This window comes from Ictalurus punctatus, chromosome 18 (genome assembly GCF_001660625.3).
Source record: "Ictalurus punctatus breed USDA103 chromosome 18, Coco_2.0, whole genome shotgun sequence".
NCBI classification, from domain to species: Eukaryota; Metazoa; Chordata; class Actinopteri; order Siluriformes; family Ictaluridae; genus Ictalurus; species Ictalurus punctatus.
Window position 1 is genome coordinate 6,695,001 of NC_030433.2, and position 27,703 is coordinate 6,722,703.

General features: G+C 38.9%; 2 protein-coding genes across 4 annotated transcripts in view; both read right to left on the minus strand.

Annotated features, from left to right (window-relative positions):
* sema4d (sema domain, immunoglobulin domain (Ig), transmembrane domain (TM) and short cytoplasmic domain, (semaphorin) 4D) overlaps nucleotides 1-5,628 on the minus strand; it is a 66,984-nt gene extending 61,356 nt beyond the window's left edge. For all 3 annotated transcript variants that reach the window (XM_047162056.2, XM_017492707.3, XM_017492713.3), the window contains exon 1: nucleotides 5,512-5,628. The gene's annotated coding sequence lies outside the window, so the exon portion shown is untranslated. The remainder of the gene's footprint in view (nucleotides 1-5,511) is intronic.
* Nucleotides 5,629-19,099: 13,471 nt separating this feature from the next.
* The window catches only part of LOC108278521 (synaptic vesicle glycoprotein 2C), a 42,185-nt gene continuing 33,581 nt past the window's right edge, over nucleotides 19,100-27,703 (minus strand). The window contains exons 9-13 of the mRNA XM_017491962.3: nucleotides 26,936-27,100; nucleotides 24,442-24,575; nucleotides 23,091-23,294; nucleotides 22,798-22,957; nucleotides 19,100-22,406 (exon numbers count right to left, since the gene is read on the minus strand). Of these exons, the coding sequence (XP_017347451.2) occupies nucleotides 22,223-22,406; nucleotides 22,798-22,957; nucleotides 23,091-23,294; nucleotides 24,442-24,575; nucleotides 26,936-27,100 (847 nt within the window). The 3' untranslated portion in view covers nucleotides 19,100-22,222. The remainder of the gene's footprint in view (nucleotides 22,407-22,797; nucleotides 22,958-23,090; nucleotides 23,295-24,441; nucleotides 24,576-26,935; nucleotides 27,101-27,703) is intronic.

The window sequence follows — 27,703 nt, forward strand, 5'->3', positions numbered from 1 at the left end:
TATCTTTCACGAGCTCCCGAGTCCGCGAATCGATGGATCAGTGCCAAATCGTATAACTGGTGATGAGTTACTACAATTTTTAGATAGGGATTACGCCGTTGAGTTTACGTAAAATCGCTTATTTATTTGAATGAAAATCTGGAATGAAAATCTCAGTTATCGACATCAAATCAAGAGATCCAAACGAAAGTAAAAAAAGACCTGCCGCTCAATTAGGATTCAAATAACTGCATCCTATAAAAGGAGGACGAGATGGCGCGTATGTACAGTACAAAACCTACCAAAAAAAACAACCGCCATGCAACCGTACACGACAAATGTTTGATTTCCACAAAGCAAATTTTTACATTTTAGCTGCGTAATTGGTACCGTTTATTAGAATTTAAATTAGTCGCACTGTTTAAAAATAAATCAATACATTTAAATAACACAAGCTTGGGTCTGCCTGAGCCTTCAGGGGACAGGTCATTAACATGAGCTCTGCTGTCCTTCGCCTGAGGAATCTCCTGGGACGAGCGGGTGATTGTGAATCAGTTAAACCGCATGCAGATAAGCTTCCGGCTGTGCACTTATTTCACGGTGTAGCGTCTCATATGCGAACGTACGGGTTTTGCCACAGGTGGAAAACTTCGCTGGCTAGAGAGTCATAGCGCTACAGAGGACAAAGTCTGATGTTCCTCGTCAAGACCTCTAACCGAAGCGTTAAACCGTGGGCGAAATGTAAGAAGAGCTGAACTTTTATACCACGTGATCGAAAGCTTTTGCCGAACACGTCGCCGTGGGCTAAACGCCGACACTGGTCTTCGTAAGCGACCGAGACTTTATTAGGTTTGTAATTTGTCTAATAATGGATGGCTCTGAAGCGAGGGCGACAGGGCATCTGTAGAAGAGCGGGTACTTTCCAGCATTGTAACAGAATAAGGGCACCCACCTGTCTCATCGCTGCTGTTCCCGCTGCTCTCCGTACACACACTGAAAGATGTTGGCAAAGTGACACAAAGCCTGCCTGTATTCGGTCTCTCTGTAGAGAAAAAGATACTCGACTTGCACCTTGTGGACCGCTCTCGCCCGATCGTATTCGTCTAAACGCTGGAACAGAGCTCAGCTCGCTCTGCCCTTTCACTGCGATAATGGTTTACTAGGACATGCGATTAGCAGAGGATCGGAGCCGCCGTTGTGACGACGCCCGTAGACTGTCTGGTGGCAAAACGTCCCACCTGACTTTTACAACCGACCTGATAAAACTCAGCAAACAGCAACCACAATAAAGTCCATTTTATTGATCCTGGTATTCGTTCTCGGCCACATCGAGTCCTAATATACGGGCGCAAACATCGACACGCCCAATATGCATCGAACAGTAGTTCACGAACAACAACAACAACAAATAAAATAAACTCTGACGTTATCATGTCAGGCAACAAACCGTTTAATTTTGTCTTCTTTTTTTTTTTGTAGCTTGTTACTATTTTGCGTTTTATGTCGTAACGTAAAAACGAATGTAACTCCAGACTAGCTCATTAGTTAAAGGTTGTAACTCGCGATTTCCGGCCTCGACTAGAAAAAACAAAACGAAAACACCCCCTCAACTTGGAATTTCTAATCAGGAACTCGGGATGGTCTCCTCACCCTCGAGTTCAGCAAATGGCGCCAAATCAAAATGGCTGCTTCACATGTTTAATTAAGTTATTGAGTACAGTGTATACACACACACACACACACACACACACACACACACACACACACACACACACACACAAGTATTTGCTTTAGATCAATCGACATACATTTGTATGCGCTCCTTCAATCTATAACACTGACTGTAAGCACGGAGATCGAAAATGACGTAATTCTGAGCTCCGAGTTCCCACTTCCAAAATTAACGAGCTAATTAACGCAAATAAACCTAACTTAAACCGAACCAAATTAGCTAGCTCTGCCTAGATACTTTTTTTTTTTGGAGCTTGTTGCTGTTTTGTGTTGATTGTTCACTTTACTAGTTATTACGGGGGGAAAAATAATAGCTATACTTTCAATAATAGGTACAGACTGATGTAAATGATGCAGTAGAGGAAAACGTTCCTGGTTCGCACGCAAATGTACAAGGCTGACTGGCAAAAAAACACAAAAGCGACTAATTTCTACGATGAAGTAATGCCATAAACACACAGTCATACTGTGTCCATGACTTCATGACGACTAAGCTACTTTACATACCGAATTATTTCCCGTCACAGGACTAGTTGCGTATTACTCAGCAAAATCATTTCCCCATGCGGTTGGAATTATTCAGAAAAGCAACAGCTGGCAACCTTCGAGAAGGAGTGCTGATTCCATCATGATGTTTTTAAAAAATTTTATTTATATATATATATATATATATATATATATATATATATATATATATATATATATATATATATATATATATATATTTATTTATTTATATATTTTATTACGGATTCAGGTGAAACTGTATCTTGTAGGCTAATGTTTTACTACCTAACAGCGCATGGCTGAGAAGGAAAAACAACAGGTCTGTTTGATCCTTTCTGTCCATCCTGCACAAAACGTGAGTGCTTTGTTCAGAACATAAACATCAAGAGATCAAACACTGACACTGGAGACTCCTTTTACATGGTACTAATCACACCGTAGCGTTTCATTTCCCATTTTACGACACCAGGACGTATTAAACATACTTTCTGTAAAAAGTCCGGCGTGAAAGCGAGACCAAAAAACAAAATCAAGGACGTGTTATCGACATGAATGCAAAACACAGGCCTCGCTTCATCAAAATAAAGCCGCCTCGGGGGAATCCGAGGGAAGAAACTCGATGTGGAAAGACGAGCATGACGGCATGTACTCTAATTAACTTCCAAGCGACTGGCCGTGAATAAGAACGAATCATTCGGTGAATAAAGCATGAATCAGGCAGCACGGGCGACGGGGAAGTAATAAAACATCCTGACTAAAATTTTCCAACTTCAAAAAGCTAGCTAAATCAAGCTTGAGCTTTTGGTTGTTGTTTTTAAAAACACCAACCCTGAGGACTTCCATACAAATGGAAAAGCAGAAATTTGTGAAACTTGCCAAATTCACCATTGGGATGCACTCAAGAGCAAATCGACAGATCCCAAACATATCCGAGATTAAAGCTTGTCAGATAGATTTCAGAAATTACGGGTTCAAACCTTACAAGTTAGCTTCTATAGTATAAGCATAACATATCCCCCCCCCCGCCGAAAAAATGATAAAAATAACATACAATCATTGATACGGTGAAATTTTCTGTATGTTCTGTTATGTATGGAAGGAGTCTCCAGAGATTTACTATTTTTCCACCACGGGAAAGTCTTCGGACAGACGAGTTTATGCTTTTTCCGGTTTCTTGGTAACACGACAAGCTCTTAACTTATTACCCGTTTATAGCTGCTATAATGTAAGTGACGACGGGAAAACTGTAACTATAAACAGATTTCAAAAGTATGTAAAGTCTAACTGCTGTGGTAAAAGACGAAGAGAACACTTTAGGATGTGCCGTTAAGCCTCAGGTATAGTTAGTTTTTTTTTTTTGTTGTTTTTTTTTAACGCGTACGCTAGCGTATACGCAGTCGTATAGTCGGGTAGCCTTTCAGAAATATACTCCATCCGACATGTACGCGTACGCAGGCGGTCGAGGCGTGCGGATTACTACAACTTGCACTACCCCTCCTGGCCTACAAGAGTCAGTACGGAGCAGTAAAGAAGGTCTTTTGGTGTGAAGGACGACAACGAAGAAGAACCACACCACCACGAAGAACAGTGCTCGGGCAATATCTCGCCACGATTAGCACCCGTGTACAAATCCTTATACTATTTAAGGCTAGGATTATACAAACGCGGGTACTTTCTGACCTGCACTCGCTCCCGTCTCGTTTTTTTTCTTCAGCTACCTTGAGAATCAATGGCCCTGGGTCACTGTTGCCACCTTGTGGAACAACTAAATAGTGCAAAAGTATAATGTTAGAAAAATCACTGTTCCAAGAGTACGCGTAAAAAGTGAAGCATACTTTCTGCTTTATTGGGAAATGGTCTGTGAGGGACGCTTCATGTCAGGCCACATCAAACCATCTTGTCGTTGATCGTTTTCCTACAACACCACTTCCTGAACGTTGTGGACTTGGAATGGCATTTACTAGGTCTGAATATCTTCTCAAAGTGTCTAAGGGTTACCCAGATACATGTTGGCTGATTTTTATTTCTAAATTAGGCAAGATTCAGGGTTTTTTTTAAACAAAAAAAAAAAGAACAAACAAACAAATTGTAGTTACACAAAGGACTTCTAAAATAATGAACAAACAGAAGCACTCCAGTTATGTCAGCCTGAAACTCGAGAACACTTGAAACGTTCGACTTGAACGTTCAGCTCAGCTTAGCTTTGTTGTCTGAAACGAACCCAGAAGTTGACTGGAAGAACGATGAACCAGTTTCGTCCGTTTTGTAGTATGCCAAGATACCCAGATAAGAGCAAAACACGACAAAGCTGTTTGGACCTGTTGGGGTTTTTTTTTTCCATCACGTACGTTCACAAGGTCATGTTTCGAACCTTATTTATGGGCCACACTGTTTTCAAGGTGATGTGACGCAGTCCAATGCGTAACTGATTACTTTCCTATCACAGCACTCTCCCAAAAGTATTTTATTCCTCTTACAAACACAGAATTTCAGCTTTTAGTGCCTCTTGATGCAATTTTGTCCTCAATTTGGACAAAGTCTGAGTTTCCACACAGGGTCTGGTGGCTGAAATGTTTTCATAACTTTTGAGTTCAAGCCAGGGTCCAGAGTTAAATCCCACCAAACACACACACACCTTGAGCACTTTATGGAGCACACACTCCTGACAACAGAGCCTTTTGTTGTTTAAATGAAGGAGTCGCTAATTTATTCCCAAACACCCTGAATGACCTTTAAAACCCAGACAGGCTGATATTCAGCTCTTTATTTTAAAACCAAAGACGCAAAAATATCTCAAAAAACGAGCTGTTTCCCCCCGAAAATTCGTTGCTGTTAAAAGTGACAGAACTGTGAATTAAAGCACCAAACCATGCTAGCTAGTTCAGGCACGAAACTGTTGCTATGGCAATAGAAAATACCTCAAGAGGACAAATCACCCCGAGATACACGCGCCGCTTTCAGCACAGGTTTTAATTCACATTTATAACGAATTAAAGCATAAACCATATAAAACTCGTCATTATCGCATCCAATATATTTAATCTCGCGTTTGATGTTGTTGTTTTTTTTAAAAGCACACGTCAAATACATTTTTATACATAAAAATCCCTTTAAATAAAAAATAAATAAACCGCTGCGCTTGAGTACCTCAGTAACAAGTGCACGCAAACACAAAGTCCAACTAACACAGGCTCGCGCACAGTTACTCCTCAGGTTATTCCTCAAAAAAACAAAACAACTAACAATATAAACTAAAACACGGAACTGAAATAAATGTTAAATAAACACACTAACCTGGTGATTAAAACGGGGTTTTTTTTCGATGTCCACCGGCGATTTAAAACGGCTCGCGGTGGCTTGAATAAGCGTGACAAGTTAGTGAGAGCGTCTCAGCATGGCGGAATCGATTCAAACCCGGGTTGCCAGATTGGACAAAACTAACAATTCGACTTTTTTTTTTTTTTTTTTTTTTTTTAAACAAGGGAGATTAATTTTCATTTTCATTTTAAAATCTCCTCATCATAGCAAACTTATGACAACGTGGAGGCCATTAACTCCTTAATAAATGAAATGTTACATTTTTAATAATTTTCCAACTTTGATTCTCAAAGAAAACATAGATTTAATAAAATCAAAACCCATTTATTAACCCAACTCAAGCTACATTTCATTTAAATTTCTTTAAAGTTTTTTGTTAAAGGTTTTGTTGTTCAGATGCATAAACAAGGTTGAGTTTTTTGTTTGTTTGTTTTTTTAGCATAGCATTAGCTAATACAGAAAATGTGGTTAACTAGCATCCATGCTAATGGAATGGATTAACGGAAATCGGTTTTCTTTCATTAATAATTTACTTTCGGTCTATATTTTATATAAGATAATATGTTGCACTTGTATATTCAAAGTGACCTCACCGGTCAATGTCAGAACATCAACGATAATAAAGAACAAAGAATGAGAACATTTTCTTCTTCCTATGATCTTCAGGAAATTCAGATGACGTAGCTTCCTGGTCCGGGAAAATGTGTTCGGGTGCTGAGTGAATGTAAAAAGCACATTTTTCATAACCTAGAACAGACGGTTCATGTAAAAGCATGTTTTGAAGCATGAGATGTTAAATGGATTGACAAATGAATGCAAAAATAATAAGACTTTTGAAGTATATTAGTAATTATTCTGACAGGTAAAATGAAGTATATTGACAGTGGGCTGAGATAGGCAAAAATGCTACTCATAGGTGCTGTAGGTTTTGTAGGTTTTATTTATGGTTTAAGTTTATTTAAACCATGCGCATGCGTTATTTTGAAAGACACTTTACCTGAGTTTTAATTTTTTTTTAAACTTCACTTTACATACATGATCGTACATGTAATATCAATGGAAAACAAACGGCGCCCCAATCGTGGAGTCACTCAGACGCAGGCACTAAACACCCACTAAATGCACAGCTTATAATCCATGTATGGTAAAATACCTATATTGTTTTTTATTTCTTTCTGTATAAAACATAGTAACATTTATGGCACAAACACCTTTCATTTCATTTCACGTAAAACTTTCTGGATCTCCTAGAATAAACTCTAATACTAAAAAACTGTTTCTATAAGGATTCTGGTTTATTTGCATTGCACACAGAATTAAGTGATGCAAGTTGCTTGATGTTTAACATTGCTAAAACTTGATGTTTAACATTGCTAAAACATGTTAAAAGTCATTTGAGGACTGCAGTGAAAATTTTATTGGATTACCTAATCAAAATTAGAAACATTTGCACAACAAATATTTGGTATAAATGTTTCCCCATGTTTTCTGTTGATATATATATATATATATATATATATATATATATAGTGTGTGTGTGTGTGTGTGTGTGTGTGTGTGTGTGTGTGTGTGTGTTTTATGTAGGCCTCTTTATTGCAATATGAGAACTGGTCATTGCTGCAAATAATACAGATAATAATAATAATTTGGCTGTACTTCATAAACCTGAGATGTTTTGTACTTCATAAACCTGAGATGCCACTGGAGATTAATAAATGGACTGCCAGTTTCTACACACACCCTTTTGTGTGATTGCAACATTTAGGCATGAGCCCCCATGATAAATGTAATAAAAAATTGCAATTAAAAATGGACTAGTCTTTACTCTTCTGCAAACTGGCCACCCTCTTGACTAAAACTACATAAGCCTCAAGATTTGTTAAATTCTAGGCCAGAAAAATGCAACAAGAAGCCTGAAATGTAGAGATTAGTACCATGATCACTTGCACGGCAACATTATGAATCGCGGTTTTATCCTTTAGAGTGTATTAAAGGTTAAGTCGAATCATAGTTACGTAATTTATTTAAAGTACAGCATGCAAAGTACAGTTTGTTCCCTTCACACAGTTGGATTTATGAGATTGGTTAGTGTCCAATATTCAAATACTTCTGAATTGTAATAGGCCATAATGTACCATTCAGGTATTTCACCTACTAATTAAAGAATATTAAGGTGCTGGACACATGTCCTATGGTATCGGAGTCCTATTTCCACTTCTTATACTCCCTATTTACAGCACAAATATGAAATTTACAAATAAATATATATTTATATTATCCAAAAAGAATGGTAAAACCACAATCTGGCAACCCTAATTGCAAATCCCACCCCCTCTCAGGTTGTGGCTGTAGTGAGTGAGGGGGAGGGGGAGAAAGAGAGAACAACTGCAGTCAGAAAGGTAGAAAGGTAGAAAGGTGAAGCCCTTGAAGCAGTAGGTCAAATAAAGAGCTGCTTGGCTTCAATGTAAGAGCTTAAATTACAGTTAGGGGGAAGTCAAGTTTACATAAATTTTACTGTCAAATCTAATGCAATCAGTCAGATAACACACATTTTGTATCCTGTTATAGGAAAATAATGAAGGAAGAGGTCATGTGATGCAGCCGGACACAAAACAGAGTTACTGTGAGCGCTCTGAAAGCGATTATGTTCCTCATATACCACAGTAATTTGCGATTACATCTTTAAAAAAATAAATGTACTAATTATCCATTTAAGGTTACATTTAGTGATGTGGAACGTACATGAAACAAGTTAGTTCCTGTCATCACTTACAGCGTTATAGCAGCAATTATTCCCTCACCGATTTCTTTCATTCGCTTTCTTTCTCTTAAAGTTAATAAGGCGGAAAAAAAATAGCACGCAGCTTGTCGTGTTACTGAGAAACCAGAAAGCGTAACATTATCTGTCCTGAAGACTTTCATGTGGTGGAAAAACATACTGACTTTTACAAAGCGCTAACGCTGGAGACTCCTTAAATCCATAAATGTTGAATAAACGTCTCCTTCACTATAAAAAACTTCACTATATTACCATAGAGCCATTCTTCATTGTTAAATCAGAGCAGGTTTTAAATCTATTTATTAAAGCCCAATGTAAAAAAATAACATATTAGAACGATTAAAATATACCTGTCTATAACAGCCAGAGTTCATTTCATAGAAAATGAATTGGCTCCTTCTGACCACATTTACATTTACATTTATTCATTTAGCAGATGCTTTTATCCAAAGTGACTTACAAATGAGGAAATACAACATAGCCTGTTCGGTCAGATAGGGTCTGATTTTCTTGATGTTGTACAGGATGAACCTACAGGACCGTGCAATTGTTGAGATGTGGTCTGTAAAGGTCAAGTTGTCATCAAAAGTCACCCCGACGTTCCTGGCTGTCCTGGTTGGCTTGAGTGTGGTTGAGCCGAGCTGTACAGTGAGGTTGTGGTTGATTGAGGGGCAGGCTGAGATGACGAGAAGCTCAGATTTTGCCAAGTTGAGCTTAAGGTGGTGTTCCCTCATCCAGTCCGAGATGTCCGACAAGCAAGCAGAGATTCGTGTGGAGACGGATCATCCGGCTGGAAGGACAAATAGAGCTGGGTGTCATCAGCATAGCAATGATATGAGAAGCCATGAGACTCAATCACCTGCCCCAGAGATGTAATATAAATAGAAGAGCGCAGTGGACCAAGAACTGACCCCTGAGGAACCCCAGTTGTGAGCTAAGTTCCAGAAATACCTCCCCTCCACAATACCTTGAAGGATCTGTCTGAGAAATAAAATTCCTCATAGTGCAGAGCTGTTCCGGTGATGTCAATTAGATTTGACCAATTAGATTAGATAATATTCTAATAGTAATATTCTAACAATATTCAAACCCTATGAGGTAAGAAATACCTTAAACGGCATTTGAGGTTTAAAGATCATTTCGAACACAGCTACAGCTTTTTTAATGCCGATTACAGTGGTTCTTCATAGCCAAATAATTCTCCTGAATTTCCTCTGAATGGTTCTTTCATCATGTTAACATGACTGGAAAATTATTTAATACCACATGTATTTCATTTAATACATTGTATGCGCAAACCATTACAAGCCGAATGACCCTCTCTTGACTCTTTTATGCGGAAAAGACGGAGGACCAAATAAAAATCAACCTGACAGGGTTTTGCCACATAATTATAGATCGGATTCTGTGAGTTGATCCATCTTCCAAAAGCGGACGGAAAAAGTCTGGAAAAGAAAGATGACGACAGTGATCCTTCTGAAGATCCTGTTTAACGTGTTATACTGTAGCATGTGTAACCAGGTCGTGTATATTATGACATTATATAAACATTAGTCTGATATGGACTTGTTTGGTACTTTTCAAATATCAGAAATGTCGTATTACTGTCATGTAACATTACCCTGCTCCAATCAGCTGTCAAAATCAGCCTTGTGACTCATTTCAGAAGGATTTCCTATTTGACTAGCGTTTGTCTTTTCTCCAAAAACAGCACAATTTGGTCACCGAAATACAGCCAGTGCTCTACATCGCAGATCTGTGACCGTAACCCTGACCAGGTTGCTTTTAAAAGAGAGCGAGAGAGTGAGAGAAGGCGAATAAACATTAGTCTTTTTTTTTTTTTTTTTTTTTTTTACAATTGAAAACAGGCATGTCATGAAGAGCTCTTTGTTCTGAAGGTCAAAGGTTATGTCATATTTCTGGTCATGGTGAAGTGAATCAAAACCACCAATACACGACAGCGGACGGCAGATGGGACAGTGCTAGCTTTGTCTCACCGTCCAGAGAGACCGAAAGAGAGAAGAATGAATCCTTAGACCAAGTGAGAGAGAGAGAGAGAGAGAGAGAGAGAGAGAGAGAGAGAGAGATGGAAGATGTTGAGAGTGTGACAGAGTGAAGGAAAGGAAAAGGACTTCTTCGAGTGGCTGTAAGGAAACAGCTGTACAGATGTAGACCAAATCCTGTCAGACTGTTGGAGAAACGACACCAAAATCGTAGCACTAATGAGTCGGATTTAGTTTTATTTCCAATATTTCTACAACTTATTGGAATTAACTCAATAGCAAGCTATAGAGGAGCTCCAGATTTTCACCTCACTCATTTTTTCATTGATGTGGAGAAAAACAAACAAACAAACACGTGATTGTAGCCAGCCCTAGTTTGGTGTTTTGGGGGGTTTTTTTTGGAGGGAATGTAGTGATTGAATGAATAGCATTACATTAGTTAGCTAGCTATTTTTATTTCTTTTTTGCAACCTTCACTATCATTAAGTAGCATTAAGTGTCTTGTGTGTCTGATACTTGATAATAAAAGCTCTGTTTAATCTTTTTTTCCCCCCCAAGAAAAAAACAGACACAACAGCCAGCTCTGTTTTCCCCCACTATTGGCTCATGTCTATTTTCTTAAATCACAAGGTTAAGCTTGTGAATGGCCTGCATCATGTGTTTTGTCCACTTTTCTGGCAACAAGCTGCAAAATATTCCGAAGGCTGCGATATGATTTTCTCCTGCAGGAAAAGAAATATTTGGACACCGCAACGCTGTGAGATTTTCAGAGCAAGATTCCGTCGATAGAATGAAATAGATGTTTTTTTTAGTTATTGGTCTAAAATTTTTCACATTTTTATCTCTAGTCAATACTAGAAAAATAAGCTACCTGTAGATAAACGTAGCACAACGTTAAGTGAAAATACTTGCTTCTGATTGGTTGAGGTGTTGTTTTTGGAACTAATCAAAGCTGCAGATACTAACATTTTTTTCAGTAAATATATTTCCAATGAGGATATTCACATGAAATTTTCACCAGACGTCAGTATTAACTCAAGAAATCCGGAAATCTAAAGATTTCACGACATTAAAGTCCATAAATAAAGTCATGTGTAATAAAGTGGAATGACACGAGCATTGAACACGCTAAGAAAAAGCAGTTCTCCAAGGCAAGGTAAGGCAAGGAACCTGCTGAAATCCGTAAGTAATTATACCCCCTATCTGTGCAAATTAATATCAGCTGGGTTAGTAAACTGATGGTCTATAAAAAGGCTTTTCAATACCAAGGTGTCACACAAGAAACATTTCATGATGGGTAAAAGCAAAGAGCTCTCCCGAGACCTTCACAACCTTATTGTTGCAAAACATATTGATGGAATATGATACAGGATGACAGGAATAGAGCGAGATAACGACGTTCGAGATGTAACTATAGCAACAATCACCAAACAGTACCCTTTGTGGGTGTGGGAAATAGAAAGTTAGCTACAATACAATTCAATTTTTGCTCTTGTAACAATATTAAGGACACTTTTTCATTGGAATGCTTGAGTCAAACCTAGCATATGGTTCACAAACGTTTTCCTCAAATCTGTACACTTTAAAGAGCACCAGTCCTTCTGTGTGTGTGTGTGTGTGTGTGTGTGTCTGTGTGTCTCCATGTTTTTAATCTCGTGTTATCTTCTGGTCCCCTTGATCTTTTAAGTTTGCTTTTAAGGCTGTGGTCCCAGATGACACGCATCGTAAATCGTATTTCAGGGCTTTTTGCTGAACATATACGTCTGTACTGATACTGAATAACGGTCAAATGATGTCATTTTTATTATGCATACATAATAAAGACAATGTACAGTATAGAAACACATACACTGGACTGGTACATTATATAACCGTGATACACAAAATGTATCATGCATCAATTACTGACTCTTAATGAATAGTTATGAATGAATAGTATGTGACATGAAAGTGCGTGGAAAAAAATTAGACGTCCATTTTAAAACCCAATTATGAAGTACAAAGTTTATTAACAGCATTTCGGACCAATCGTACGTTTTTAAAGGGTGTGATGTCATTAGATGTTTCCGGTGAAGGTTCTTTCGAGATAACCCCAGGTGTGCGTAGCTTGCGCTCGGATCGATCGGATCAAGCCGCGATCCAAGCTAAAAATGGTACATTTCAGAACGTTTTCAGAACGTTTACGTTCTATAAATTTGTGTTACTATTAGGGTTGTATTGTCTGAGTGTCGGTTCGAACATTTAACACTAATTCACGTGAGCGACCTTCTAATAGCACCGTACACAGCAAAGCAAACGATTATGTACTGTACGTAGCAGACGTTTTTAGAACGAGTTCTTTTTGCGACATTTAACTGTAGAACTGTCGAAACATCCTAATAATGTTCTACCACCTTTCATCCTGCTCATAGGAAACATGATTTAAGTACTTATGGCAGTAGCACAGATCTCACCCACTGCTCATTATTAAACTATGCCAGTGGCTTTATCATGACAACCTCAAAGCTCCAGTTAATCGCGGCCTCAACTTTACTGCCAATAGGCCCCTTCTGTTAGCCGTTAGCTCTGATAGCATCTCCATAGGAACGTATCAGAGAGAGCAGCTGGTGTACAGTGTGTGTGCGTGTCAGTGTGTGTTAGTAAGAGAAAGCAGGTGACTGAGGAATGTCCTATGAGACCAGACTCGATTTAACTACGGCTGGCTTTATAATAATTAGACTTGCGGTTCTCAGTCTCGCATGTGCTGCATATCATCGTGTTTGCTCCACACGTTGCTGACATTTGATTTTACTCCCTAATAATGAGCTAACAAGACATATAAGGCATGTTATAGAAGGGAAATTAGACTGCAGAGGACCACCATTGGGAATTAAATTGATTAATTGACTTTTTCTATTCCCAGTGTGGCGCAGGTAACGCAAGCTCCTGCGCTTGGCCGTGTAAGTCCACGGAAAGGTCGAAATCCAGGAAGGTCTTGAAAACAATCAATGTAGCTTATCCCTTAGCCTTACAGTATACCACAACGCTGGTGGGTGCACGGTGGCTTAGTGGTTAGCACGTTCGCCTCACACCTCCAGGTTTGGGGGTCCCCTCCGGGAACTCCGGTTTCCTCCCCCAGTCCAAAGACATGCATGGTAGGCGGATTGGCTTTCCAAAAGTGTCCGTAGTGTATGAATGGGTGTATGAGTGGGTGTATGAATGGTGCATGAGTTACTGCGCCCCTGGAAACTTCGGTCTTCGTCGAAATTGACGGACGAACTGCACTACAACGCTGTGATTGGTCAGAAGGTTTTCTATAACAGCTTATATGTGTTCTATAAGCTCTGACAGTAGTTCAAATCACAGGTGTATATTAATGCGCTTGTTGTGATATGTTATACCAACTTATGTAAGGGCTTGTATGGTGGAAAAACGTGTAATCGCCAGTATGGTGAGGTTTACTGTAAGCAGAAATTGATGGAATTGCAATCACACAAAACTGTTCTGCAGTAATGTTTGTTGGTAAATAAGACCTTTTAGTTGTACTCATATTCAGGTGTAGCTGAACGCGTGCTGTGATGACGTCACGTGACGTCACGTGACCCAAAGCTGCAGGAAACCTGAAACCCAAATCTGCAGGAAACCTCATTTTGAAAAATTAGGAGCGCCTCGGAATATTGCGGCATTCGCTTGATTTTGTGTTCATTTCTGCAGTCGCAAATCTTGGAGGGACTGTGTAAGAACATGTTTACTGAATATTTATGGAAGGAGTCTCCAGTGTCAGCGCTTTGTAACAGTTTTAGTTTTCCAACAGCTTCATCAACGTTTATTGACTAACACTTTTCAGCGATCTACAACAACCTGCATGTACACAGAGCTAAAAGAAATGTGCAAGCAAGTAGCTTCTGTTTACCATCCCTCCCTCACTTCCCAGTGTGTGTGTGTGTGTGTGTGTGTGTGTGTGTGTGTGTGTGTGTGTGTTATGCCGATGAGTTAATTTTAGTACTAGTTGTCTACACGTATCCCAGGTGTTGAGAGGAGGACTGTAACTCACAGCCAGCTCTGAGCAGGAGACACTATATAAAAGCGTGTGTGTTTTTCCCCCTTGACCCATTTCCTGATCACATGATGCTTTGTGTTGTGTTTTTTTTTAAAATCCCATTCAGACCTGATTTTCTTTCTAACTATTACACAAAAAAAAAATCCTCTGACAAAGAAGTCTGGAAAGGCAATTTGTTTCATGTGGGTTTTGGGTTTCAGTGGTTGCAGCATGAATGTTTTCAATTTAATTCATACATTTTTAGTGTCCTTTTGTTTTGTTCTCATATCGTTTAGTATGCATTCCACAAAAAGCAATTAAAAACAAACAGAACAGTAAACAAAAGCTTTTTCATGGAACTTTTACAATATATTCACCTCATGATCTATGAGACAGAGCTCTTGTGATTATTACATTCAATGCAAATTTGTTATTTTTTTTTGCAGAGCTTGTTTTGATGAATAACGGATCTTCACCAGGTGTACTAGGGTTGCTTTGCGTTTTTATTTTTATTATCTATTATCTAAGTGTTTTTAAAAAAAACATTTTATTTTCAGTTATTTTCAAATAGAGGTACATTTCCCTTTTTTTACACCAGAAAAAAAAAAAACATGGGGGGATGAAAACTTTTGCAAAACAGTATAAATAATAATAACAATAATAATAATAATAATAATAATAAGAGAAAGAAGAAGAAGAAGAAGAAGAAGAGGAAGAAGAAGAACAACAACAACAGCAACAACAACAACAACAACAACAACAACAACAATAATAATACTAATAATAATATTAATGAAAATAATAATAATAATGCATTCAAAGTGAGAACATGAAAGGTACAGAGTGCAAAAGAAGTGATGCGGATTCAGTGTGAATTTCTTGCACAGGCAATCGAGGTAGTCTGTACCTAATTACAAATCTTAACCTTATCACAATTTAACAGTTTTGGAAGGAGTCGCCAGTGTCAGCGCTTTGTTTTATGACACAGGAAATTCTTCAGGATGGACGACAACAAGAGAAAGTGAAAGAAAGTTTATAGCTGCTATAATGTAAGTCATAACAGGAATTTATTTCACGGATGTTCCGTGACATTAAACGTAACTATAAATGGATAAAAAATAGGCTATGACATGTTGTACTAAATATAAACTGACATCCTTAGGAGAATCGATTTATTCTGGCGCGTTTTATGCCCACATCCTCAAACCTCTCTACGGCTTGCAGATTTCTTATTCCAGATTTATCATTTACGACTTGAAAATAAATCCAAATTCAATACATTTCCATGTTCGTTTTCGTGACCTCTCCTGTTCCGCTGAGTCTGAGTCGTTTCATGAAACTCCGGAACTAGCAGAGGTAGATGCACGGAGAAATGTATCCATTTTTATTGCTGAACTCTTACGCTAGTGAGAGTACGGTCTTAAGCGACATCTTTCCTAGTAACGTTTCAAAATGATAGCATACACTGTCCGTCATCAGCATACAGTAGGTAGCACAATATTCCTAATATTCATTCTTGATCATGTTAACATGTTAACAAGAGGAGATTGTACGTTTCTATCACGATCCCATTTGTAAGTCAACTGATCCCCCTGTGGGGTCACGACCCCTATTTTCGGAATCTCTGTATCATCCCTTACACACAGTACAGATTTATTAGTCTCTGAATGTGTGAGGTTCTCCATTTTGACTCTCAAGAATCAACGATGGTACGGTTTCACACACACACACACACACCTGTGATTGAGACACATGTCATGTCAGATAGCGCCACACATGTGCTCGAGTGTTCTTTATCTCTACGCTTCTCTGTGGTAATTACAGCCTACAGTAAGTATATGCTGTGCCACATTCGGGCTCGAAAAAAGGCCGTAGTTTTGGTTTTTGTCAAACACGTAAATCAAAGAGGAAGGATCAACACAGAAACGGAGCCTGATTACAGAGCGCTACAATTTGCTTCTTTTGTTTACGGCTCTGGGAGATTCGCACACACATCTGGGATACGCTTACGTATCCGTGTTATGACTTTGATCTGGCCTGCAGCTGGTAGATATGAAGCGCGGACGGAAAACTGTCCACTGATCTGACTTTCGTCTCAGAGAAAAATTGTGCATCTGGAGTATTCGCAAAAGCACTTACGCTGCCCTGGCGTTCAAGAAACCATTTCTATTGTTTCGTGGACGTATCACAACATTACACGTAACTATAAATGATTAAAAAGTACATGTTATACAAAATTCTTAAATCACACCACCCCATCTTTGATCATTTTCCCATAACGGCACTCCTCCAATGGTTTTATTCCTTACATAACAATAAACATTGTGTAAAGCAACAGCCTTTAGATACATCGTTTACATTTATCGTTTATGAGTTTATTCAAATAATTGACTTATAATTGGATTTTTACGGATACGGATGTTACGATGCCTATAGACAGACTGAGAGATAAATCCAGACCTCGAAGACCTCGGAGCAGGTTTATTGCAAATCATTACTTATCTACTGGATCCAGTGAGTCTTAGATAACGTGAACATGTGTAACTGTATAACAACAAACATTCATCAGGCTCCATGTAACACACATTAAAAATTATTTTTAAAAAAACAACACGCTTGCATTGAAGTATTATTTGCACTACTTTACTGGCACTTTACTTTTATGTTATGTTTATATTATTTTAATTATTGCATTAAGTATTATGTGTGTATGTTTGGGGAGGGAGGGGGGTGGGGAGGTATGGTGGCTAGTGGTTAGCACGTTTGCCTCGCACTTCAGAGGTAGGGGTTTGAATCCTGTGTGTGCGGAGCTTGAATGTTCTCCCTGTGCCTTGGGGGTTTCCTCCGGGTACTCCGGTTTCCTCCTCCAGTCCAAAGACATGAATTGTAGGCTGATTGGAATCTCTAAATTGTCCAGAGTGTGTGAATGTGTGTGTATGTGTGAGATTGTGTCCTGTCATGGATTGGTATCCTGTCCAGAGTGTCCCCGACCTGGTGCCCCGAGTCCCCTGGGATAGACTCCAGGCTCCGCACAACCCTGTGTAGGATAAGTGGTATGGAAAATGGATGGATAGGTTTAATATGTATTATTTTTTGCAGTTTTTGTATAGTGTTATCATTTTTATTTTTTCTGCCTGCTACTATTCGATGCATATTCATGACTTGCCTATTTTACCATAAAACTTTTTTCCCCTTCTCTGCTTTTCACATCACACTGTAAAGCACTTTGGGCTGCATTTTAAATGTATAAAATGTGATGTTATTTTATTATTATTATGATCTTTTTATGTGAATATTACCAACACATTTCATGTAAACTCTGTACCATTTGGTATTTTACAAATGTTGCTCAGGCTAAAATGTTAGATATGTGCATACCGCCATCTGGTGGCAAAATTATGCAGAAACACACACATATTCCACCTCCTGTTTTAAAAATAAAAACACACAGCATGCTCAAGAACCATTGTAAATTGTGCCACGATGATCCAGAAGACTGTTAAAGTTTAAAGAATAAACACATTAGAATTTAATGTCTATAGCCTTGCTCGGAGGTTTGCGTGTCTGGATTCTGCGACCCAAATGAAAAAAAAAGTGCTGATAAAGGCTAAATAAGCAACAGAGCTCTTCTGAGCCATAATGAAGCCTCTTCTGACCCTCTATGTTCATGCATGATTATGATTCCTCAACACATACCTGGCTAAGATGGTTCATCAGGTAAGTATCAGATGCACTGACTGCAAGGTTGTGAGTTCAAATCCACTAAACCGCACACTTATTATTCAGCTGCTCCAATAATAACAACATTCTGATATTTTTCATGTCTTATATTAAATTACAGCACAGCTCTGTACGTTTTTCTATAACAGCGGCTCTGTCAGTAGTTCCAGTTGTAATTCAAATCTCATGTTTATGCTAATGTGCTTGTTCGAATACTTCATCGTTGCTATAGTAACAACTTGCACATGGACTTGTATGGCAGATGCTTCTAGCATTTTTGGAAGGTGCCTCCAGTGTCAGCGCTGTAACTTTCTTGGTAACATGACAAGCTTTGGGCTTCTCAGCTTTAAAGTGCACCTATCATGGTTTTTCAAATATTACCTTTCATGTAGTGTGTTATAGAACTGTTTGTGAATGTAAAAACGTCTGCAAAGTTTCAAAAATCAAAGCGCACGACAAACGGAGTTATTGACTCCCAAAGGAAGGAATCGATTCTGAACAGCTGAAACGAGTCGTTAGTGATTCCAGACTTTCTTCCTGTACTAACCTAGGTAGGTTTGTAACAAAAAGCCCCGCCTCTGGTCTTCATCGGCCGCTGGCTGACAGCGCTAGACCGATCACAAATCTGACCAATCAGAGTATGCTTTCTGAAAGGAAGAGTTTAGAACAAATCCTTTAGAATGGATCATTTAACGAGTCATTTTGTGAAACCGGGGGGAAAAAGGTAACGCTGCAGTTTAAATTATGAGCACGTTAAAGTGTTTTTTGACCTTGGATGCATGTAAATCTATCATATGAGAGCTTTAAAACAAAATTAGGCACCTTTCAAAACCCTAACCGGTGCGTTTGTTATAAAAGAGAAGAAAGAAAGACAGGCTCTTGAGGGAACGAATCTTTATAGCTGCTATAACGTAAGTGATAACAGGACCGTTTCAAGGACGTTCCACAGCATCGAATGCAACTCAAACAGAATGAAACGAACGACGTGTTGCTCTTTAACGAATAAAAAATGTTGCCATTGGCAAATTGCTGTGGTGTAAGAGGAATAAAACACTTCAAGTTGTGCCATTATGGGAGAACTATCAACGTTTCAGGCGGTAACTGTAACTGCTTCATCACACCATTCTCTTGTGGATTATTTTCCTATGAATTCCTTACGCACTCAGCATTTATTTCTCCTCTAATATGTAAAACGACTAAACTAAACAAACAAAAGTGCATTTCAGCATCCGGTTCATTGCTACAAATAATATAATAATATAAATAAAGCACCAGAAACATGCTTGTTCTTATAGACGTTTTTAATTCCAGTACAGCCGGATCCGAACCTGAATCCGCTTCGAAACCGCTCTACAATTTACACGACTCTTCTCTCTTCAAAATAAATCATATCGAGAGGAAGTATTTGGCCGAAGACTTTACAGACATTGAATAAACTCTATAGAAGCTGAGCCACAACGACCCAAGAGACTCAGTCACATCATACATCATACATCTTACACAACAAATCACCGAAATCATACACTCACATTTTTTTTCTTTTTCTTTTTTAACACTCATTTTCTGCTCCATATCTGGAGAACACGACACACATCAAGCTGAAACACAAAGAGAAATCTCCGTAACACGCATGCAATATCCGGTTTAAAGACATCGTTATGATAATAATTATTATTAATATTATTATTATTTGTTTGAGTTCCATGTCGGTTTATTTTGCGTTTGTTCAGCACTGGAGAGAAAGGAGGCAGGTGGATGGATTGTGTTGAGCTGCCACATGAATGGGTTTCAGGTTCCCCTTCTGCGGTGACCTACAATTAAGACCCCGGAAGCAGAGAGTCATTTTAATACAGGTGAGTCGAACCAGGTGAGTCGAACCAGGTGAGTCAGTAAGTAGCTGGGGGAAGAAAAAAAAAAAACCCAAACAAAATGCGCAGAGATACTGAGCAGTGAAATGAGTGTGCATTTCATTTTGGCCAAAATGTTAATCAAACAACTGTGTAGGATGTCAAGGTCATTCATTTTGCTTGGCAAAGGAATGGGAAGAATGGGAAATATGTTTAAAAAAAACACGTTTACAGGAAGTTTCTTTTATCAATACACAAAACTAATGGAGCGAATAAAAGCAAACAATAAAGCCACTAAAAACAATATATTTATATCTAACATTCACTCATTATAATAATAAATAAATAAATAAATAAATAAATAAAACGACCTTGTTGCTCCCTGGGATAGGCTCCAGGTTTCCACGTGACCCTGAAGGAAGGATAAGCGGTATAAAAGATGGATGGATCGACCTTGTTGAACCCATGTATCGTATTGCAAATGTTGTATGGCACATGGATTCGTAAAAAAAAAAAAAAAAAAAAAAAAAGGTTCCCATGAAACATTATCGTCTGTTCCAAACACAAAAGCAGCCGGCGTAGAAGTGAAGAACCAGGTCAGGTGTGCGCAGGTCAATGTTTGTTTAACCCTCTGTTCCTATACAATATGGCGCAAAGTGTGACGTTCAGACCTGCAGGTCGATTTACAAATATCGCGTACACAATCCAGTGCAGTAAAAAAAACAAAAAACAACAACGCATTGTCTAGGTACACCTAACATTTTCCTGAACCTTTTTAGGAACCACATAACCAAGAATGTTTCTCTGAAACACAGAACTGCATCATCATCACGTCCTCATTAAAACTGCACTTCGTTTAGCACTTTGCTAAACTTAAAAACTATTAACTGCGACACGCTACACTGACGCTATCTTCCTGATCAGGTGACCTGTCACTTGCTTTAGAGCGTGCGTCTGTTACGTCTAGTCCGATTGCAGCCGAGTTCCTTCCAGATGGAAGAGCAGGTAGGAGATTTGCACACAGAGCCGGATGATGCGTTGACATGCGGCAGGCATACAGAAGAGCACAGATGTTAGGGAAAGTTAGGGGAAAGAGGCACGGTATCGAGAAAAAAGGCCATTCCGTGATTAGAGGAGACTGAACGCACAGCAGCATGACCGAGAAACACTACAGAGTAGCAGCGTAGCGAGGGCCTTCACACATACACACGCTTGGACGTACAGTACATGCAGATTCGGATTAGAGGAGAAAACAAACAGAGCGACAGAAAGACAGACACACCACAAAATAAATAAAGTACAAGTACTACAAAGCAAAGCCCTTGCGAATAAGCCTAGATTAACGACACGGTTCACAAAGACAAAGAACGAAGACTAAAGCCTTATCGCTGCTTTAAAATGTCTTCTGCTTTAAAATAGAAAACAGGGAATTTCTTTTCTTTTCTGCTTTTTTTCCTAGCAGAGGTCAGCCTACGCTAATATGAGAAGCTGCTGTTATTTTCTATGGCCTCGGATCCACTCGGTGTAAAGGCTTAAACATCGTCCATCATAAAATAACAATAAAAAAAACCAAGAAGATTTCAGCACGGTTAAACGACAAAAGCCCAGGCAAGATCACACGTCTCCGTTATAAAAATGCACGGACTAATATTTTCATCTTTTGACTTAGCTTCTGCTTTTGGCACTGTATGATTTATGATAGTTCAGCTAAGGCATTTGTTTTGCAGTCACTGCTCAAGATTGGGCTTTTAATCTTTTAAACAGGATTTTAACTTCAATAAATATTAATAAATATGACTTCAGATTAAAGCTGCAGTAAGTAACTTTTTGCTCAAAATGAAAGAAGGTTCGGTTGAAGGTTATTGAGACAGAAGAGAACAAGAAACTCTAAAACTGTGCAATTTTGGGAGGTCCGAGCTGTTGTTTGTTTTTTTTGTTGTTGGGTTTTTTTTTAGATTTATACATCATCGCAGATAGACGCCAATATATTAGGCACGAAAGAAGGTTCAGCTGCTATCAGTGGCATTATTGTGAAGCCAGAATTACAGTAGGCATCGTAACAGTGTTATCATCAAATGTTTTTCTCCGACATACCTGCAGTAAAATGTTTCCAGCAGAGGGGTCTCCAAATCCCCAAAATCTGCAAATGTTACATACTGCAGCTTTAAATAAATAAATATATTAACAATCTAACACTGAGCATACAACTCATTAAACAATCAGACGATGTTGTAGCCTGTTGCAGCTGCCCCAACCCGGAGTGTCCTTCTTGTTTCTGTGGCAACTCTCTGGTTGGAGGGGAGGGGTCAGAGGTCGGGGGTCACATGAGGACGTTGGAACGCGTGTCTGGGAGTCGTAGTCCCACGAGACCGCCGGCCACCAGCACGACCGATGCCAGGAGGATGGGAATGACTTTAGTGATGCCCACCAACGAGCCGAAGATTAGGTTCCCCAACACGGCCGCTAGCTTACACATGGCATTACAGAACCCGAATCCTGTACCCCTGCAACACACAAACAAACATACAAACACACACAAACACACATACACAAATTATTACCTGTTGTTTGCATTTTGCATTCTAAATATAAGGGTCTATTTATTAAACTTTATTTATTATACAATACATATTTTCATTAGTGACATGCAGAAAACACTTCATACTGAAAAGCAAAACCTTCATTGCAATTGTCTTACATGTTTTATCTCTTTATTGAAAAAAAATAGCAGGGGATTGGTTTTCTAAGAATTAATCACTAAGTGCTTGTCAGAAGTGAATGTTATTTCTATCGTACTGCCTTCTCATTCATCGGTATGTTGCAGCCGTGCCATACTGAAATGCATTCACTGTACAATCACACTCGTAGTGTGTGTGCTTATGTGTGTGTGTGTACCTCCTGTCGGTCGGATACAGCTCGGCTGTGACTACATCCAGAGAGTTCCAGGCGGATATGCTGAGCCCGTTATAGAGGCAGAGCATGGCGATCATCATCGACTCGCTGGTGCCAAACCACAGGAAGAAACAACTAATACCAGACAGAACCATCGAGCCGCCTAGACAACAACAGACAACAAACGACAAGCTTAAAACCAAGGAAATCAATCGTCTCACTCCTTAAATGACCCAAAATACAGCTCTGAACATGTTTCAGTATGCACGCATGATCGATAGGATCAAACGGCTTACCCAGCATGCTCAACCGCCCGACTTTGTCCATCAGGAGGGCGGAGACTATGTTGCCCGGCAACACAGCCAGAGTCCCTAAGAAGTTGATAAAGTACACCCAGTATGCGCTGTAGTCATCATCGAATGTGACCTGGCACCCCGTCTTATTGTGCGCAAACGTGCTGTTGATCACTGACGAGCCGATAAGTTTCGAGTCGTCGATATCTGTGTGCGAGAACTGGGGATTAGTCATGCTGCGTCACATTTTATTTACAGCGTCAACGTTCTTGCTGTGACTCCCTACATCTCTATTCCTCATGTCCTCTCAGGGAGTTTTTCCTTGCTACTCTCATAATCTAAATAGAAACCTACATCTGGATTCATGTATATCTGCAGTGTGACGATTTCTACTGTAAAAATCGCTCTACAAATCAAACCGAATCGAATTCAACGGTCATTGTGCTAGTTATCAAACAATGAGACAAACTTGTACTTGTACTTGTTACGTGTTAATTGACATATCCTTTAGCTGAGAAATCCGCCCGCAGTATTTATTCAAACAATGTAGCCTAACACGGCTAAATGGCTATGTATCAAATCACATGCTATACGCTATATTCTCAGACAAGACACTATGTTCTTTTGTACATCTAATATCAAAGACTAACATTTTGCATCACATCATTGAGCCATGTCAAAACAGCCTCCATTGGACCAATGTGCAATTGTTAAATAAGAAATGTTCACCATTTACATTTCACTGGGTGGGTCTCAATCAGCTCCCACGCTCCCTAGGCAGTGAATTAGTATATAGTGCACACGAGTTGCTAAGGACCCTGGCTCACTACACGTTGGGACACTGATGACTCAAATTTCCGCCGACATGACTACGTACTCGCGTTGCCTTTCCTCCTCTGAGAGATTTTTATTGATGATATTCTTTACTACTTACTATACACAACGTCCGGAACTGTTGCTTTGTTTTGTTTCCATTGGCAGCAAATCCATCAAACTGACAATCTCTATTATTTCAGGAAATACACTGTTGAAGATATATTCCCAATGTTTCCCATGAGGCAATATACGAGGCGTGCCGTTTCAGGCGGGGGACAGCGTTCATTCTGCTGAATACTGTTTGTCCGGGACTTAGTTTTAGACTTAAAAATCTTAGTCAGATTAACTCTATGATGGGTTTGTCTTACATCACACTCTTCCTGCATCACTGCTTTTCTCAGAACCCAACACAATTAGTGACCCTGATTAACAAATGATACAGACACTAACACACCTAGTTTTATATCTTGTAGCCTTTAATTACAGTAACTTTGCAACACACACACACACACACACACACACACACAAACACACATACCTGTATTGTAGAAGAACGTGTCCAGGATGGTGCAATTTTTGAAGAATGTCCCGATTGAAGTGACGTCCTCGAAGAAGCAGTTCTGGAAGATGGAATCTTTAAAGGTGACCGATTTAAATTTCATACTGATGAACCTGAGGACAAATCGGTTTACTTTATTTATTTATTTATTTACTTTTCCAATAAAACTTACCTTCTGCAGATTTAGACACTGAATATTGAACGTGCTATCCAAAAGATCTCAAACACATGACGGTAAAATGGTAAACCTTTTATGGATGGTTGATTTTAATATAGAATTGTATTCTCTGTAAATTCCTCAAACGTTGGAGTTTGACGTTGGCTTTTGACGTTGACGTTCGGATGCAAGTGCAAGCTAGTTTATGAGCAGGTAGCCATCCAGTTTGATATTAAAACTCCCCTCCAAATCTAGTGGAACAGCGAGAACAATTCATTTCTTTGTGCTATATGATAAAGACATCTGGGTTTGAGAGCAAAAGATGGCTATGAGACGAGAGTTTAGGATTTCAGCTTTTAATTCCTGGTATTTATATCATAAACCATGGCGTTTTGGTGTTAAACAAGATAAAACATAGAACCAGATAAAATGTTCCTGAAGAGTTCTGAATTCATTCTGTTGCTACCATCATGACTTACATCATCAATAAAGATTCGTGAGCCTGTTCCAGAAGCAGCCATGCAAGCCCAAGCCATGACACTACCTCCACCATGTTTCACAGATGAGCCCATATGTTTTGGATCATGAGCAGATCCTTTCTTTCTCCACACTTTGGTAGAGGTTAATCTTTGTTCCAGAATGTTTGTGGCTCATCTCTGTATTTCTTTGCGAATTCCAATCTGGCTTTCCGATTCTTACTGCTGATGAGTGGCTTTCATCCTGTGGTATGGCCTCTCGAAGTCTTCTTCGAACTGTGGATTGTGATACCTTCACCCCTGCCCTGTGGAGGTTGTCGATGATGTCACTGTCACTATCGGTGATGTCAACATTGTGACCTCACAATGTTCCTGTCACCAGACGTTGTTGTTTTCCTTGGCCGACCCATTCGGACACCAGTGGTTTCTTTCTTTTCTTTTTTTTTAGGACATTCCATATTATACCTTTATGTGTACTTTATAGTGAAACTCCACCTACTAATCAGAATCGAGCATTCAACAGCTTTCCACCTCACTAGCCCCCCCAACCCACCCACCCCTTATATTATTTTTCCTTTCCGTATCTGATGTCTTTCCTCGGCTATATGATGCGATGTTGTGTTACTCTGTTTGATATCATTTCAAAATGAATGCACCAGTCTCATTGTACACATTACCGCCAGGACTGAATAGGTAAAAAGAGGGATACAGGATGAATTATCAGATGAATTATCAAACATTTTGGAAAAGATGCAGAAAAAGAGAGCGGCAGAAGGTCTTGTTGAGGGAGAATGTGAAAAACAGATAAAGGCTTTTTAATTTCCTGTTGTTGTGGCGTAATGTGATGTTATCCCGCCACTGTGTGTGTGTGTGGTTTTTTTTGTGATAGGGATGAGATTCATAGATTCTTAAAACAATAATACAGCCCATATAGACACACACATACACAAAACCCCTAACCTTGTTCCAAAATTATGTGTAAGGGTGCCAATAATTTTGCAAATGTTTTGCTAAACAAACAAACAAATAAACAAATACATGAACTACTTGAAGAAAATTTAAATAAGTAAATAAAATTATACCATGTCCCCATATGTTTAGGTTCAAAATATTTCATACTGGTTCCATGTGTGATACATTATATGTATATATATATATATATATATATATATATATATATACACACACACACACACACATACTGTATTTTGTTTATTTTCACGAAAGGTGCTGGAAGGTACTGTAACATCCCTGACTTTTTCCTTCTCTGGCTCAATGTAGTGCTTAATATACATAAAATACCGTGTTTACTACTACAGTATGGAACAGTTAGCCAAATGTTAGCTGGCTTGCTAGCAAACGTGGAAAGCTACAGTATGTAACATCAATACCATTAATGTTAGCGTAGATAACTAGTTAGCTGTTTAACATTTGTTAATATTTTTACATTTTATGCTAAGCAGTTCATAAATTGAGAGTAGGAAGTAAAAAAAAAAATGAGCAAGTTTGTGACTGTCTCCGCCCACGTTAACACGTTAATACTTTTGTTTGGATTTCGCTCACTTTTTTTTAATGGCAAAATTGTTGCGATTGTTGTAATTATCACCTTCCGGTTAGAGAATAATCGTTCCCGTCAAGCTCCGAGTGGAAATTCCAAAGTTGGAATTACCACAAAAAACAGCATGCTATTTAAATAATTTTGAACACATCAAATACTAGCTATTTTAAATGAAAAGCAACGAGGTCAAAAACTTTTACATATAACGTAATAACGGGACGTTTTCATGCCCTCCCAAATTCTTGGGGTTGAGTGAAAGGAGTCTGGACGAGTCGTTCTCACCTGTCGTTGATGAAGGACCCGTTGGAGTGCACCTGGTTCTCCAGCGTAAAGTTGAAGGTGAAGTCTTCGATGCGCTCATTGTTGTGGAGCTTCACCCTCGCCGCATACTCGTCCGCTTGAAGGTGCTTTATGACGTCAGGAAACCACACCGAAAGACCGTAGTACCTACACACAGGATGTTACATCACAGGAAACTGCATCATGTTAAGAGAAGACGAGTGGACAGAGCATTTGTATTGTGTGTGTTTTTTCCTTAAAGGTTCTTAACGATTCTCAAACGTTTTTTGAAAGGGGAGCTAGCTACGTAGTTAGCGGTTTGAGTAGCTGGAGTAACATCGTTAAACATTTCAAAAAATGAAGAAAAAAAATCCCCACATTATTTTATGCTTAGCAGTGCATACAACAAGCCTAGAAAGTAAAAAGAAAGTGTAGCTGTGATGTCATATAGTCAAATTTGTGTCTGACTCCGCCTATTTTAACCCAGGAATGAAACGCAACCTATAAAATTATACTGAATGTGGAAATAATTAATATTGTACACAATTACTGCACATCAATTTTTTATTCGTCAGATGTGGAAAGATATAATTATCACCTTCCAACTGGGAATAAATCAATCACGTCCGCCTCGGAGTGGGAATTCTGAGTCAGATTTCCCATTTCAAGTATTTTAATAGATATTCATAGAATTTGTGGATGTTCGTGACCGCCATTTTGGGTTTAATTTAAAAAGCTACAAAACACAGAACCCTTAGAAGGAACAGAAAG